At 42.8% G+C, this 16826-nt stretch overlaps 1 protein-coding gene across 4 annotated transcripts in view; it reads left to right on the top strand.

Annotated features, from left to right (window-relative positions):
• LOC131201731 (patatin-like phospholipase domain-containing protein 2) overlaps positions 1 to 16374 on the top strand; it is a 49259-nt gene extending 32885 nt beyond the window's left edge. For all 4 annotated transcript variants that reach the window (XM_058189883.1, XM_058189885.1, XM_058189886.1 and 1 more), the window contains 5 exons: positions 1633 to 1693; positions 7778 to 7993; positions 9078 to 9210; positions 11909 to 12025; positions 13537 to 16374. In XM_058189883.1, the coding sequence (XP_058045866.1) occupies positions 1633 to 1693; positions 7778 to 7993; positions 9078 to 9210; positions 11909 to 12025; positions 13537 to 13822 (813 nt within the window). In that variant the 3' untranslated portion in view covers positions 13823 to 16374. The remainder of the gene's footprint in view (positions 1 to 1632; positions 1694 to 7777; positions 7994 to 9077; positions 9211 to 11908; positions 12026 to 13536) is intronic.
• Positions 16375 to 16826: the final 452 nt, after the last annotated feature.

The raw sequence follows: 16826 nt of genomic DNA, 5'->3' as shown, positions 1-16826 counted from the left end.
AAGGGAAACCACTTCTGAAAACTGCAGGTATTAGACCAGGACGTTTCGAGGAATGACTGACTCAAAGGCACACACACAGACACAAAAAGGTTATTGAATTGTTGTGTCATGTTTGGGAGTTCATAGCTAGCTTAAGTTTTGAGTTAACATTGTCTGTGGTTTAGCAAAAGTAGATAATTTGTTTTCCACAGAGTTGTTTTCAGTGATTCACTTAGTAACTATGGTAAGAAAGGTCATAAAATGGAGCAAAACTAATTTAACATATGTCTCACTTAACAACAGAGATGTTGGGCTCAAATGTGGTCATACGTCGGAACTACCTGTACACCTTTTTTTTCGTTCCCATTGACTACAAAGGAAGGAGAGAAAGAGAAGAAAGAAAGAAAGAAAAAAAGAAAGAGAGAAAAGAAAAAAAGAGAGAAAGAAAAAGAAAGAAAGAAAGAAAAAGAAGGAGGAAGGAAGGAAGGCTTTTTGCCGGATTTGCTGTGCATGGAGGAAGTCTGTGTGGATTGGGCAGGCCCACAATCGGATCTAGGGAGTTAGTAATGCATGTCATTTGTGTGGTTACATCATACTGTGTGGCATTTGAGGTCATCATGGATGCCACTCTACCATAGACAATGCCAAGGCTACAACTTGAACTGTAAAAAAAAGTAGTCAGGTGCACCCACTAAATTAGTGTTTTTCAATTCTAGCTGTCTGGGGAATTATGGAAGTTTAATTCCACACACCTCAAAGTTATTAGGATTGAGAAATATTGCACTCAGTTATCAAAGCGTAGAGAACTTTGATGGCAAATTGGATGCACCAATATGTGAAATATTACTCTACTCTACTGAATTGATTAGTTGGCTTTCCTTTATTGTGAGACGTGAGAGGAGGAGTTGTTTTTTACTTCTGTCTTTTTAGCAGGGGTGAAATGCTCCCGATTCGGACCGGATCGCATGATCCGGTAGCGATCGTGGCCACTGGTTCGGTGATCCGGTAGCGATGGCAGAGCAAAGCTCCGCCCACCTGCCCGGGTGTCATTACTTCCTGGTTTTAACCAGGAAGTAATGTGTTTTTTACATTCTGCGCATGTGCAGAAGGTCTGCGTGTGCATGTGATGTGCATGTACGCACGAGCGAAGCACTTCCAAACTGGTAAGGAAGGTAAGTAGATTTCACCCCTGCTTTTTAGCTGTCTCAGTTGCATGGGCATCGTGTTTCAGATTTCTTTTTCTATTACTAGATTCTGAAATTCTGCAATACTTAACAAGTACCCCATGGTTCAGTTGGTAGCACGGGTTATTCTCAGGGATATAGGAATGGTCTTGGAGAAGCCAGCTTCTTAGGAAGACGGCATTGTTAATTGTGCATGGCATGTGTTGCTGCTGTTTTTCTTTCCATGTTGCTCAGTGCTCTGTTGTGTGGGCAAAAAGAGAGCCAGTTAATATTGTGCAGGGAGACAATTTAGGGAGATTTAGAATATCTTCATGAAATCTTCCTTCAAGGATGTCATTTGTTTAGTACCAGGCTGTCAGTGGAAGTGAATGAGTTCTCCATGAATATAAACGGCATGAAGTATGTAAAATGTTCTTACCACAAGTTTTAAAACTTACTGAACTAGTTTTCTGTGAATTTCTTTTTTCAGTTGCTAGCTGAACTCTGCAAACAAGGATTTTCGGATGCTCTTAGATTTTTGAAAGAAAACGGTAGGTTACTGTTCTTAAATTTATTTATTTCATGTAGCAGAAAGGAGTGTCCAGAATACTTTATTATGCTCAGATTGGTTGTAGGAAGAAACACATATTTCTGATGTTTTCTTTAAAGTATGGGCAAAAAACTTTTTTTTTTCTTCTGCTAGGGTAGGCCATTGTTTTTTCTCTTGAAATTTGGGTGTTATCTTTGGATTCTCATGTTTGGACAGTCCTGCCCTTCCTGCTATTGGTTTAGTGGATGGTGTATGTGTGTGTGTGATATGTGGGAATGCAATTCATGGAGGAGGAAACTGCTGTGAGATTGGAGATTACCGTATTATTTGGACTATAAAACATACTTTTTAGACTCCCAAAAGGGGGGGAAAATATCTGTGCATCTTATACACTGAATATTGCCAAAGTCCCGCCCATCTGCTGGCCATTTTTTTTTGCCTCCACACGCCCCATTTTGGCCTTTTTTCAGCCCACTTTAGGGCCTTTTTTCAGCCCGTTTTTGAGGCTTTTTTGGCCCGTTTTGAGGCTTTTTTGGCCCATTTTCAAGGCTTTTTTTTTTTGGTCATTTTTTTCTGGAAAAAATAGCCTGAAAAAAGCCTCAGAAATGGGTTGAAAAAAGCCTAGAAAACGGGCAGAAAAAAGCCTTGAAAATGGGCCAAAAAAGGCTGGAAATGGCCTGAAAAAAGGCCTGGAAATGGGAGGCACAGAGGCCAAAAGCTTTTTTGTTGTTGATTTCCTCTTCTAAATTTAGGTGTGTTTTATAGTCCGAAAAATACAGTATTTATTGGAATTTCTGAACTGTTTGACCATCATACTAAATGGCAATAAATACAAGCTGTCCCTGTGTCAGTTTCTGGAGGAACGTTGTCCATGGGGTTGCGATGGGTCGGACACGACTTTGCAACTAACAACAACAACAACAACAAAACAATAACAACAACAAAAGTAACTTAGCATGTTCTGAGTCCCAGGCTTGGGTACATAGCCGAATTTTTAAAACTTTGAAAAAGCCAACAGGATTGGGGACCTTCGACTCTCCCAAGGAGACAATATTCCATAAGACATGGGCTATATACCTCCCCGCAATACCTCTTGGCCAGGATAGGGAGGACAGTTTAGAGGACTGGCCAAGGAGAGGAGAGGAGGGAAGCCAGACCTGAGTCCTGTGCCCACTGCTCCTGATGCAGAAGTGCCACCAGCTGATGGCAGAGGAGGCAAAAACAATCCATGGAAGTTCTTCCTTGGTGCCAGTGGACGAGTGGTGCTACTGCCCCGTCCGGTTGCTGTTTGGAGGGGCACACTGCAGGCACCAGAGCGTGTCAGTTTTGGGTTTGGAGGCCCATCCTACACCATCAGCCATGGTGGTGCAGTGGTTAGAATGCAATATTGCAGGCTACCAACCTGCCTTCCATTGGGGGACCTGTATACTCCACGAGCCAGAAAGAGGGCTGTGAAAATATCTACAGACCCCTCACATCCTGGACATAAAAACTATTTCAACTTCTGCCCTCAAAATGATCTTATAGCAGGGTTGCTATTTAGCAGGTTCTGAAAGGTTCTGGAGAACTGGTAGTGGAAATTTTGAGTAGTTCAGAGAACCGGCAAATACCACCTCTGGCTGGCCCCAGAGTGGGGTAGGAATGGAGATTTTGCAGTATCCTTCCCCTGGATTGGGGTGAGAATGGAGATTTTGCAGTATCCTTCCCCTGCCATGATCACCAAGTCACGCCCACCAAGCCACAGAAGCAATAGTAAAGAAATTTGAATTCCACCACTGCCTTATAGGGCATTGCACACCAGAACAACTAGACACAACAGTTTTTCCCCCCCTTGCCAACACCCTGCTAAACAACTAATTCCCACAACACTGTCAAACTACCTAGTAAGGCTGTATTACTTTATTCTTCTCATCTTTCTTCTGTGGCTCAGACTGCTAATGCAGTCTGTTATTAACACAGCTGCTTGCAATTACTGCAGGTTCTAGTCCCACCAGGCCCAAGGTTGACTCAGCCTTCCATCCTTTATAAGGTAGGTAAAATGAGGACCCAGATTGTTGGGGGCAATAAGTTGACTTTGTATATAAATATACAAATAGAATGAAGACTATTGCTAACATAGTGTAAGCCGCCCTGAGTCTTTGGAGAAGGGCAGGATATAAATGCAAATAAAAAAAATTAAAAAAATAAAAATTCTTCTCATCTTTCCCATTGCGTACCTCCTTATCTTCTTTTGACTATTATTTTGTTGCTTGTATCTGATGAGTTATATTGTTTACTTAGTATTGCAGTATGATTTATGTTGATGTCTTATATAGTATTCTATGACTATCACTAAATGTTGTATCTTATGATTTATGATTAACACATTTTTACAATGACGACAATCATGATTTGTCACTCGTTGCTGAGAGCTTATTCACCAGAGGCAAATTCCTTGTGTGTCCAATCACACTTGGCCAATAAAGAATTCTTTCTGTCCAGTTCTGCTGACTGCCAGGAGTTCGAGCCTCACCAGCTCAAGGTTGATTCAGCCTTCCATCCTTCCAGTAAAATGAGGACCCAGACTGTTGGGAACAGTTGGCTGACTCTGTAAACCACTTAGAGCAGGGGTGTCAAACTCAATTTCACTGAGGGGCGCGTCAGGGTTGTGTTCGACCTCGCCGGGGGGGGGGGGGAGGCTGGGCGTGGCCAGCTTGACATTACTCAGGTCAGGGGCACCTGTGGTGTCCAAAGCACTCTGCCAGTGAAAATGGGCTCCCAAGATCCATTTTCACTGGCAGAGGCACTGTGGGCCGGTCTTTACTGTTTCCAGGACAGCCCTGCGGGACAGATCTAAGCACCCCGTGGGCCGGATCCAGCTCGCGGGCCTTGAGTTTGACACCCCGACAGAGAGAGCTGTAAAGCAGGGGTCTCCAACCTTGGTCCCTTTAAGACTTGTGGACTTCAACTCCCAGAGTTCCTCAGCCAGTTTTGCTGGCTGAGGGACTCTGGGAGTTGAAGTCCACAAGTCTTAAAGGGACCAAGGTTGGAGACCCCTGCTGTAAAGCACTATGAAGCAGTATATACTATATTTTTCGGACCATAAGACTCACTTTTTTGTCTCCCAAAAGGGGGCAAGGATGTCTGTGCATCTTATAGGCCAAATGTTGCTGAAGCCCCACCTACCTGCTAGCCATTTTTTGGCCTCCCTGTTTTCGGGCCTTTTTTGGGCCTAATTTTGAGGCTTTTTTTGGACCTGTTTTCAGGGCGTTTTTGACCTGTTTGGGGGGCTTTTTTGGGGCTTGCTTTTGAGGCTTTTTGGTCTATTTGTTTTGGCTTTTTTTGGCCCATTTTCGGGGCTTTTTTTGGCCCAATTTTTTTGGGAAAACCCCCTTTTTTTGTTGTTTTCCTCTTCTAAATTTAGGTGCGTCTTATAGTCAGGTGCGTTTTATAGTCCGAAAAAAATACGATAAGTCTAAGTGTTATTGCTGTTGCTATTTGAAATGCTTAAAGCACAGGTCAATGGAGAGGAGGACCCCTGGGCAGTTCTTGACCTTCCTCCTCTCCCTGGCCATCTCATTTGCAGAGCTAGACGAGGGCAATGGTCGCAGCAGCTATCAGGTTGTCTCCGCACTCTGGAGACAACAGCCGTTCATTCGGAAAGCCCTCTGACCAGGGGGAGTTAGTAACGCAGGCTGAGTTACAATCAAGCCAAAGAGGATTCTTCCAAACGGGAAAGTAGTGCTTGATTTACCAACGTTTGTTTAGCAGCCATTTCCAATGAAAACGGCCCTGAATTCCCCATACCGTATTCCCCACTGCCATCTGATCAAATTTCCGTTGCTTGGCAACTGGCGGGTAATTACGTTGTTTGCATTATTCTGGGATCGTTTGCAACCTTCCGAGCTAGCTTCCGTCAAGCAAAGTCAAAGGAGGGGAGCTGGCTTTGCTGAATGACCGCATGATTCACTTAATGACAGCAGCGATTCGCTTAATAGCCATGGTAAAAATGGTTGTAAAATCCTTTACTTAACTGTTGTTTTGCTTAGCCATGCCATTTCTGCTTCTGGCTGTAGTTGTCAGTCGAAGATTACTGTACAGATAGTCCTCAACTGACAACAGTTCATTTAGTGACCGTTCAATGTTACAACAGCTCTGAAAAAAAAAGTGACTTATGGCTGGTTTTCACACTTACGACCGCTGCAGCATCCTCTTGGTCACGTGATCAAAATTCTGATGGTTGGCAATTGGTTCATACTTGCGACGGATACAGTGTCCTGGGCAGTAGTGAAATGTAAAATTTGTTACTACGGTTCTGTGGGCGTGGCTTGTTGAGGGGGGCAATGTGACTAAGTGGGCGTGGCCAACTTTTTTTTTTTTTTTACTTTTAAAAGCATTTTTCTACAACCTCTTCAGCCGAAGTGGTTGTAGAAAAAATGCTTTTAATAGGCTCCTCCGACGATCCCAGCTGAGTTGCCTGATCATCAGAGGCTTTTTTTTTTCTTTTAAAAGCATTTTTTTTGCCTTTAAAAGAAAAAAAAGCCTCTGACAATCAGGCAACTCAGCTGGGATCGCCAGAGGAGCCTTTTAAAAGCATTTTTTCTACAACCTCTTCAGCTGAAGGTGTTGTAGAAAAAATGCTTTTAAACGGCTCTGGTGGTCCCAGCTGGGGCACGCGGTCATCAGAGGCTTTTTCTTTAAAAGCATTTTTCGCTGAAGAAAAATGCTTTTAAAAGCATTTTTTTGCCTTTAAAGAAAAAGCCTCTGACGATCAGGCAACTCAGCTGGGCATTGGGGGGGGCAGGGATTTTGCTACCAGTTCTCCGAACCAACCGCCACCATCGCTACTGATTCAGGCGATCCAGTCCGAACCAGGAGCATTTCACCCCTGGTCCTGGGGTCACGTGATCCACTTTTGCAACCTTGTGAGAAGCAAAGTCAATTTGGAATCCAGATTCACTTAACAAGCGCGTTAATTAATTAATTTATTTATTAATCACATTTATATACCGCCCTATCTCCCGAAGGACTCAGGGCGGTTCACAGGCAAATAAAAACATATAAATACAGATTAAAATAACAATTAAAAAACTTATTCTACAAGGCCGAATATTTAAAAACAGTATAAATAATAAAACCCATTTAAAACCAATAAATTTAAAATCTAATCCAGTCCTGCGCAGATGAATAAGTGTGTTTTAAGCTCGCGACGGAAGGTTCGGAGGTCCGGAAGTTGACGAAGTCCTGGGGGTAGTTCGTTCCAGAGGGTGGGAGCCCCCACAGAGAGGGCCCTTCCCCTGGGCGTCGCCAGACGACACTGCCTCGCTGACAGCACCCTGAGGAGTCCCTCTCTGTGAGAGCGCACGGGTCGGTGAGAGGTATTCGGTAGCAGTAGGCGGTCCCGTAAATAACCCGGCCCTATGCCATGGAGCGCTTTAAAGGTGGTTACCAAGACCTTGAAGCGCACCCGGAAGGCCACAGGTAGCCAGTGCAGTCTGCGCAGGATAGGTGTCATACGGGAGCCACGAGGGGCTCCCTCTATCACCCGCGCAGCCGCATTCTGGACTAACTGCAGCCTCCGGATAACTTAATAAATGCAATGAATCACTTTAACAACCATGGCAAGAAAAGTCGTAAAACGGGACAAACTCATTTCACAAATGTTTCACTGAGCAACATAAATTTTGGGGGCACCTGGGTTATAACTGGAGGGCTACCTATATTGCATTTAACAGATTGGCCACTGAATGTATGCTGTTGGAAGTAGCTTTGCAATTTTCTTCCTGTGATACTTTTATCCCATGAATATCGGCACTTTAAGCAACCCAAGCCTTATCAAAAAGATATGCTATGGGCATGCTATAAAACTAAATGTTTGCTAATTCATTGCTGTTTGCAGGCAAGAACGTCTCAGCTTTAAAAGTTGGAAGAAGCTGGTGGAAATTACAATGCAGTCACAAACAGGCATAAAATTCTTAGTCAAAGATTTGAAAATTAAGATTAGAAAATCTTCGTGGCTTTTTTTAACTCTCTGCATTTTATCTAGCTTGCTTTGCATACTGTCACTTATAGCAGAAGCATTTGTTTTTTAAATCTATTTATTAAGGTTTTCTGCAAGAATCAGTGTCTGCCGACATAGCCTTAACCAAGCAGGAACATCTGAGATATTCTCAAATCTCACGCTACAGTGACCAAAAAAATGCAGTAAATAAAGACAAAAAAGAGATACAAGACGAAAAAGTATTTATTGATCAGCTAAAGGCAACATCTTGGCCATTGGATAGAAATATATTTGAGAAGCTGCCTCCTAGACTACATAAAGGTAAAATTCTAAATTAACTAATTAATTAATTATTGCAAAAATGTATGTTTAATTCTTTAGTACTAATACGTAGAGACCAGACAGAATGTGCTGCTTGTTTGATTTCCCCACCCCCCAATTTGCACTGGAGCGTTTTAATTTACTATCTAAACAAGATTGGAGAGATTTATCAATTATCTTTCGGTGGCCAAAAGTATAAGCAGACCATTAAAGGGGCTGCTTTGAAGGTTTCATGAATTTACTTGCAAAATTTTTGTTTCAGATTGGTGAACGTCATTCATTTTGCACTGATGAATTTTGGTTGCTGAATGTTCCAGAAAAGGGGTGCAAAATAAAACATATAATCAAATAAACTAGATTAACCAATCCCCCTTTATACTGTTCGTGATACATTTGTCATCTAGACATTATGGGAAGACAAGTTGATTTTAAGTTAATTTTGGCTGGAACTATTGGGTGATTTAGATGTGCAGAGTGTTTCTCAAGCCTCTGACAGCCCAAATTGGCTTCCTTTTCCAAATTAAAACAAGAGTTTTGTTTTATTTCTTTTTTGGTGTCGAAGAATGATTTTTCTATGAATCCATTTTAGTTAAGAGATTAGAGAAGCCGAGGTAATCCAGTGTTTAATTCACAATGCTAGAATGACCCTGAGTCGTTTGACTCAGGGAATTTGTGGTTATTGATTCCCAGTAAAAGACGATTCAAATGAATGAAAAGTTGTATAAAGCAAAATGTAATTTGATGGTAACCTGATTGTGAGCCACTGTGGCGCAGTGGTTAGAATGCAGTACTGCAGGCTACTTCTGCTGACTGCCGGCTGCCTGCAATTTTGGCAGTTCAAATCTCAGCAGGCTCAAGGTTAACTCAGCCTTCCGTCCTTCCAAGGTCAGTAAAATGAGGACCCAGAGGGGCAATATGCTGACTTTATAAACCGTTTAGAGAGGGCTGTAAAGCGGTATATAAAGCTAAGTGCTATTGCTTTGAGAACACAAGAGGGTCCCTACTCAGTCATTTCAGATGGGAAAAAGTTGATGATGTCCTAGCCATATTTGTTCTTTCTTGATCGTGCATTTAAATTTGACAGCATTACAAGAGGCTTGTAAAGAAAAAGGTGGACTCTACACTCAACTTTCAAAATTTCTTCCCATGCGACTCATGTCCTACATGATGCTACCTTACACTTTACCGGTTGAGTCTGCCTTCTTTGTGGTAATAAGGTGAGTGTATATGATCTAAGTTCCAAACGTTCAAGATATTGGGGACACTTTTCATAAAGTGGGTTATTCTTCCAAAAACTCTTCCCTATTCCTTCTGAGGCAGCTTTTCTTACAGATGTCCAAAATACCTTGCAGGCTAAAACTGCATATATTTATTTATCTATTTGCTAAATTTATATCCCACCTTTATTTTTCACAACTGCAGGCAATGTACGTAATGGTCTGTCTTCCTATTTTTCCCCATAACAACAACCCTGTGGGGTGGATGGGGCTGATAAACCTGGTTTCTTGCCTAGGTTTGAAGATAAGAACTCACCGTCTCCGTGTTTCTAGTCCAGCATCTTACAAACTGGTTCTCTATATGTTGCAAATAAATGATGTTCTTGAGCTAGAGCAGGGGTATCAAACTCGATTTCATTGAGGGCTGCGTAGGGTTGTATTTGACGTCAGGGAGGCCGGGTAGTGGTGGTGGGTGGGCATGGCCAGGGTGGGCGTGGCCAGCTTAACATCACGTGTGTCGGGGGCGCCTCTGCCAAGCAGTCTGCCAGCGAAAACAGGCTCCTGACCTCCATTTTCGGCTGTGACGGCCTCCTGAAACTCCATGCCAGCAAAAATAGAGCTCCATTTTTGCTGGTAAAGGCACTGCGGGCTGGTCCTTTGATGTTTCCCGGGCAGCTACACGTGCCAGATCTAACCACCATGCGGGCCACATCCGGCCCCCGGGCCTTGAGTTTGACACCCCTGAGCTAGAGGAAAGTTGGTCATAGCTTGTATGTAATGTAAACCTTCTTAGGAGTAAGCCCATTGAGCTCACAGGTCTTAACAATAAGAAAACTTGCATCTTGTGAGTTCATGGCTGAGATTGGATTGGCCTGTTTGGTTTGTATTACTCTCTCTTAATTCCTGTTTATACTTATAAGAGCATGTGGTGGCGCAGTGGTTAGAAAGCAGTACTGCAGGCTACTTCTGCTGCCTGCTGGCTGCCTGCAGTTTGGCATTTCGAATTTCACCAGGCTCAAGGTTGACTCAGCCTTCCATCCTTCCGAGGTGGGTAAAATGAGGACCCAGATTGTTGGGGGGCAATAGGCTGATTCTATAAACTGCTTAGAGTGGGCTGTAAAGCACTATATAAGTTATTGCTGTTGCTATAAAATGTATTATGTGTATAAGTTTATATTTACTGGTAACAGAAGAATCACAAATATATTCATTTTCCTGAGTTTTTTGTGTTCAACTTCATAATGGATGGATCTGGATGGGGAAAAACAGGCTCTGACTCAATCCCGCCAAGACCGAGCGGCTGTGGATGCCTGCGTCCCGGTATAATCAGCTGAGGCCATCGCTGTCTGTGGGGGACGGGTCATTAGCCCCCACAGAGAAGGTTCGCAATCTGGGTGTCCTTCTGGATGCACGGCTGTCGTAGGAAGAGCATTTGACGGCCGTCGCCAGAGGAGCTTTTTATCAGGTCCGCCTGATACGCCAGTTGCGTCCCTTCTTACATCGGGATTCCTTATGCACAGTCACTCATGCCCTCGTCACTTCCCGTCTGGACTACTGCAACGCTCTCTACATGGGGCTCCCCTTGAAGAGCACCCGAAGGCTCCAACTGGTTCAGAATGCGGCCGCGCGGGTGATAGAGGGAGCGACTCGTTGCTCCCATATAACATCTCTCCTGGTCTTTCGGGTGCTATTCAAGATGTTAGTTACCACCTTTAAAGCGCTCCATGGCATAGGACCGGGTTACTTACGGGACCGCCTGCTGCTACCGGCGACCTCCCATCGACCAGTGCGCTCCCATAGGGAGGGTCTCCTCAGGGTACCGTTGGCCAGTCAATGTCGGCTGGCGACGCCCAGGGGGAGGGCCTTCTCTGTGGGGGCACCAACCCTTTGGAACGAGCTACCACCAGGTATCTGCCAACTCCCTGATCTTCGGACCTTTCGACGCGAGTTGAAAACATTTCTGTTCCATTGAGCAGGACTGGCCTAATGGGGTTTTAATAATGGGGTTTTTATTGGTTTTAAATCTTCTGCCAACTTTAAATTTTCCTTTTTAAACTGGTTTTTAATTTTGTATTAATTGTCTTACTTTGGCTGTAAACCGCCCTGAGTCCTTTGGGAGAAGGGCGGTATAGAAATTTAAACAACAACAACAACAATAATAATAATAATAATAATAAATAAAAATAATAAAAATAATAATAAAAAAATAAAAAACAAACATATTATGTATATACTTTAAAAAAATCCCAAACCTATGTTTTGGTCACAGGCTTAATACCGTGTTTCTCCTAAAATAAGACCCTGTCTTACATTTTTTTGAACTCAGAAATAAATGCTTGGCCTTATTTTTGGGGATGTCTTATTATTTTGGGGCGCATGAAGCAAGACAGGGCTTCTCTTGCCGTCTTACCTGATTTCCAGCTCTGCCTCCCTAACCCTAACCAGAGGAAATGGCGGAGACTGGCTGTGCATGCATTTAAATATTTTCAGGAAGAACTTATTTTCGGGAAGGGCTTATTTTAGTGTATGCGCTCAAAAGCCCGGTTGGCTTAAAATATATATTTTAAAAAATACTTCTTTCGTTATAAAAAATTAGCTGATACCAGAAAAGGAGATGTTTTGGGTGACCATTTTAAAAAGAAGCCCCCATCCTGAACTAATTTGTTTTGAAGAACTGCCTCCTTTCCTTTGATTGCAGATTGGTCCAGTGGTTTCCGGACATCCCTGAGGATGTGCGATGGATGCAGGGGCAGCTTTCCCAAATGATGGGTTCAGTCTATGGCCGAGCAATGAAAGGGCTCCTGAAGACCCCAAGGTATGTTTGGCCGCTTCTTTGGCCAAGCACAGGAAAAATATTTTAGAGAACATCATGGAATTAGACAATCTCCGGAAAATGTGTATGACGATATCATTTTCTCCACCTGAAATGAAGCGGGTGGAGGTAGGAATTAACTCCATTTTGAGTAATTCCTTGGTGATGTACTGCAGCTTCTCTTCCACTTTGCTGTGTCGTTTTGCCTGCTCTAAATGGCTACAGATTCTCTGTTTAAAGAAAATGTAATGCTTAAAGAATGCAAGAAAGAGCGCAGAGAAAAAATAACAAAGATGATTAGGGGATTGGAGGCTAAAACATATGAAGAATGCGGGAAGGAATTGGGTATGTCTAGTCTAATGAAAAGAAAGACTGGGTGACGTAATAGCAGTGTACTATTGAGCGAAGTCTGAGAGGCTAACACAGTGAAGAGGAGGTTGGCTTATTCTCCAGAGTTCCAGAGAGTAGGAAAAGAAGTAATGTGTGGAAGAACATGAAAGAGAGAACCAACCTAGAACTGAGGAACTGTCTGACATATCAATTAATCGGCGGGATGGGTTCCCTTCAAAGATTACAGGTGCTCCATCACTGGAGGTTTCCAAGAAGAGTCTGGATAGCCATTTGTCTTCAATGGCATAGGGCCGTGATGGCGAACCTATGGCATGTGTGCCAGAGGTGACACGCAGAACCCTCTCTGCTGGCACGCACGCTGTCGCCCCAGGTCAAATCTCCATGGCGTTTCTTTTGTAGCTGGTCTTTGGGTCTCTGCTGTGCATGCGCGCATGTCCGTGCATGCACACATTTGCGCACATTCGCGCATGCGAGTGCGCTTGTCTGCACACATGCACATTTGCAGGGGTTCGCACCTTTCAGCTTGGGCATGCGTGCGCAGTTTGGGCACTCGGTGTCTAAAAGGTTCCCCATCACTGGCATAGGGTTTCCTGCTTGAGCAGCGAGTTGGACTAGAAGGCCTCCAAGGCAGTGGTGGGCTTCGGATCATTTAGGAACAGGTTTGCTGCTCCGTTGCTGGGTTGGCATGGTCATGCTGGGCATGGCCTAGTCAGCTGCCTGCACCACGACGGGAAGGGGGGTCTTTTTCGCCCTTTTCAGACTCCAGAGGCTTTTGTTGAGCCTCTGGGAGGGCAAAAACTGCTTCCCCCGGCCTCTGGAGGCCCTCAGTAGGCCGGAAACAGGCCCGTTTCCACAGTTCTGGAACCTCCGGTAGGCCCGTTTTTTGCCCTCCCAGACCTTCCATACAGCCCCTGTACTTACCTGGAATGATGAATGGAATGCATGGAGACTCCTGGGAGAGGTGGGGTGGCCGTGGCCAGCCAGGGGTGGCATTTGGGGGTTCATCGAACCCCGGCAATCCTTGGCTAGAGGATTGCCCGAACCCTGCCGAACCCCCCAGGAGCCCACCCCTGCTTCAAGCACCCTTCCAACTCTGTCATTCTGTTATTTCTCCCACAAAAACAATTCCAAGGCTTACTAATGATTCTTTCTCGTTCTTGCAGCAAAGTAAGTGAAATCTTGCTTAGCAAATGCCAGACGGCTCCAGGGAAGCCTTGCCCTCGTCTCTCCTACCCGCCTCCTAAAGCGTCTCACTCTTCCCCCAATCTTGAAGAATGGCTCTGGAGTCTCCCCTATTGCGAAGACTTGATGAAGGAGAAGGGGGCCGTTAGTAATTCCGACATCTCTGGTTCCGTCGCTTCCTTTTTCATGGACACGGAAACATCTGGAATGTCTACGGATATTGACTCTTCCTCCGAGAAAAGTTTTTATTCTGTCTCTGAAGATTAGCTGGGGTGGGGGAGGCGCTAAGACATTAGGCAGGGAAATTCACGCCTTTGAGGTATGTGTTCTTCTAGCCCTTGGCCAAACAACCTTTAGGATGCTGCTTCTCGATCTGAGCAACTTTGAAGGTGCTAAGTGGAACTGGACTTCAACTCAGCACGCTACCACATCCGAATTCTGGGTGTTGAAACCCACCCATCTGAAAGTTGCTGAGATTGGGAAACACGACTTTAGGAAGTCTTTGTTTACAACTCGGTTGCCTTTGACGGCATCTTTTCTGGCTTCCAGGCATGTGGGCTTCGTTCTGGTCTAGTTTTTGGATAGCGGACAAAGGGTTGAAAAAGCCGAAGCGCAAAAAGGAGCATTTTTGTACCCAAAATGAAAAAAAAAAAATTCAGCAGGAAGACAATCTACATCACCTCTTGTTGGTGGTTTTATATTGCGATAAGCATTTGTAGCACGATGTTAACTTTTTTTTTTTAATTTTTACAGCAAGATCTGTAGCTCTTGTGTGACTTTTTTAAAAGTGGTTTTTTTCCCCCGCACTTGTTACACATCTCCTACTTAAAGAGATAGAGAATAAGGGGCCTTTTGAGGAGTTCCTGTTTTTTAACTTGACGTATCTGGCAGAGAGGTCTCATTCAAAATGAAGAAAACAGCCTGCCTACCACAAGTAGGCAGATTGGGAGCAGAAAGGAACGATGTTTGATACCCTTATTTTTTTTAAAAACAGGAAAAACTATTTTTCATTTAACATGTATTGTTCATATTGTTAATATTATAGGGAATGTTGGGAGAATTTCTAGATGTCCCAATTTCTCCTCTTTTTATTGGACTTTTCCTGAAATTAATCTCAGGATTGATGGACTCAGTCACTTTTTTAAAATTTGAAACTCCTTGACTGCCACAAGGAAAGCAAAGGGTTTTCTAATTTTTGGGGTGCTCTCCAAAATCTCCTAAAAACACACATATATTTTTACTGCCAGAAAGGCTTCCATCTCCTATTTTCCCCCCTTGAAGTTCACTAAAGACACCACCCTAAGCTGGAAGCCCTCCAAACGTGTAGATTCATTTCCCAGAATTCCCAAGCAGCATGACCTTTACTGAGAATTCTGGGAGTTGAAGTCCACCCATCTATGAATGTCGTACAGCAGGAGTCTCCAACCTTGGTCCATTTAAGACTTGTGGATTTCAACTCCCAGAGTTCCTCAGCCAGGTGGCTGAAGAACTCTGGGAATTGGAAGTCCACAAGCCTTAAAGGAACCAAGGTTGGAGACCCCTGTCCTACAGCAGTGTTTCTTAACATTAGCAACTTTAAGATACATGGGGGGATGGGGATTCTGGAAGTTGAAGTCCACATGTCTTAAAGTTGACGGAGTTGAGAAACACCGCTCTGGAGTGCTGTATCTTAAACCAGCATTTTATTTCCTGTGAATGATGTAGACTTTACATCTAGATATCTTTAATTCAAATGAATAAGATGAACCATTAAAAAATAATTCATTGGTGGAAGAGAGATGCAGGTTTTTTAAAAAAATTATTTTTATTACCTTAGTAACCTTGAGAGCAGATGTCATTAAGAAATATATTGTCCAGTTTCCTTATGCGATTTGGAATTTGTGGATCTTAAAGTATTTTCCCATGCTCTTCATTGTAACTTGATTTATCTCAGAATAAGAAATAAGCAAAGGCATTCAGAACAGGAAACTCATATGATTTCTGCATTTTCTTCCTTTTAAATTTAAATTATAAATAAAATCCATACATTATTCATTATTTATGAACACGCATGCAACTTAAGCCTTAATTTTCAATAATAGTAAGAAGCAACAATAATATGCCATCATAAATCAGCCATATTTCAAATGGATTCAATAATTTCTTTGGAATACGGTACTTAATACTTCGTGTGTCAGTATCTGTTGCATAAAGTGACAGGGAATTCTTGCACATGGTGCATAAATATTAAAATTGTATTTTGGGAAATCAGACTTTTGCTATGAGTAACTTACCAGCTCTGCACTTTGGCACTGCAATGGGTTAAAGTGATGGGTTAAAGTGTCAGTAATGGCCATCCCTTATTAGACTATTTTCTTCTGAGGTATTATAAGTTTTCCAATCAAAGGGTTAGGGTTAGGTTGGAGACTTGTTACAAATGAAGTGGAGAATAATATCCCCATAGCTGCTTTTATTTATTTCAAATTCATTGTCAACTTTTTAGCAGGTTTTATTCTGACAAAATACCTAATCTTTAAGAGTTTTTTTTTCTTTTTGGCTTTTTAAAGAAAATCTAAGTAATGCTGAGTGGAGTGGAGGGGAATGAAATGTAGTTAAAACAGTTTTTTCAGAGTGTTAAAAAGTTTAATAGCATGGACACAGACTTATTTATATTCTTTTGGTGCTATTTTCAGCCAGTGCCGAAGTACTGTTTTGTGTGACAGCTGGTCATACTTATTTTCCTAAACTTTTATTGTGTTTCCAAAATGAACTATTTGTAATATTTCTGCAATCAGCAGTGTTTTTAAAGAAGCAGAATAAAGAGATGCTGTGTTTAGTGATCATTGTGTTTTTGTTCATTATCACAAGTCAAATGCTTAATTGCTTGATAGAACCGCTTTATGAGGTGATCTATGAATATACTGCATTTCTATACTGTTTTAATTGTTTATAATGATGCAACTTGACATCTCACTCATTGTCCAAAGCAGTAAACATTGTGTCTATGAGTATTTTTTGAAAATGGTAAAAGTGTTCCTTTATATAATTCCTCTTCCCTTTTTTCACAGTGATTTAACAAAGCTCAATACAAACAACAGTTTATGCGATCTGATCCTTTTCATAAAAAATTCAAATGACTGGAAAACGTAAAACCCATGCAGAGTATTTGGCTTTGTTCTAACATTTTATGAATCATATTCTGAGATTGAGGGTGGGATCAAGTCCTTAAACAGAGACATTTTGGTGGGGAGGCAAAGTGGAGGTGCTAAACTTAATGCAAAATCCATGTGTA

The sequence above is a fragment of the Ahaetulla prasina genome, chromosome 7, assembly GCF_028640845.1.
Source record: "Ahaetulla prasina isolate Xishuangbanna chromosome 7, ASM2864084v1, whole genome shotgun sequence".
Lineage (NCBI taxonomy): Eukaryota > Metazoa > Chordata > Lepidosauria > Squamata > Colubridae > Ahaetulla > Ahaetulla prasina.
Note: the sequence above shows the minus strand (reverse complement) of the source record. Positions and strands in the feature narration are given on the sequence as shown.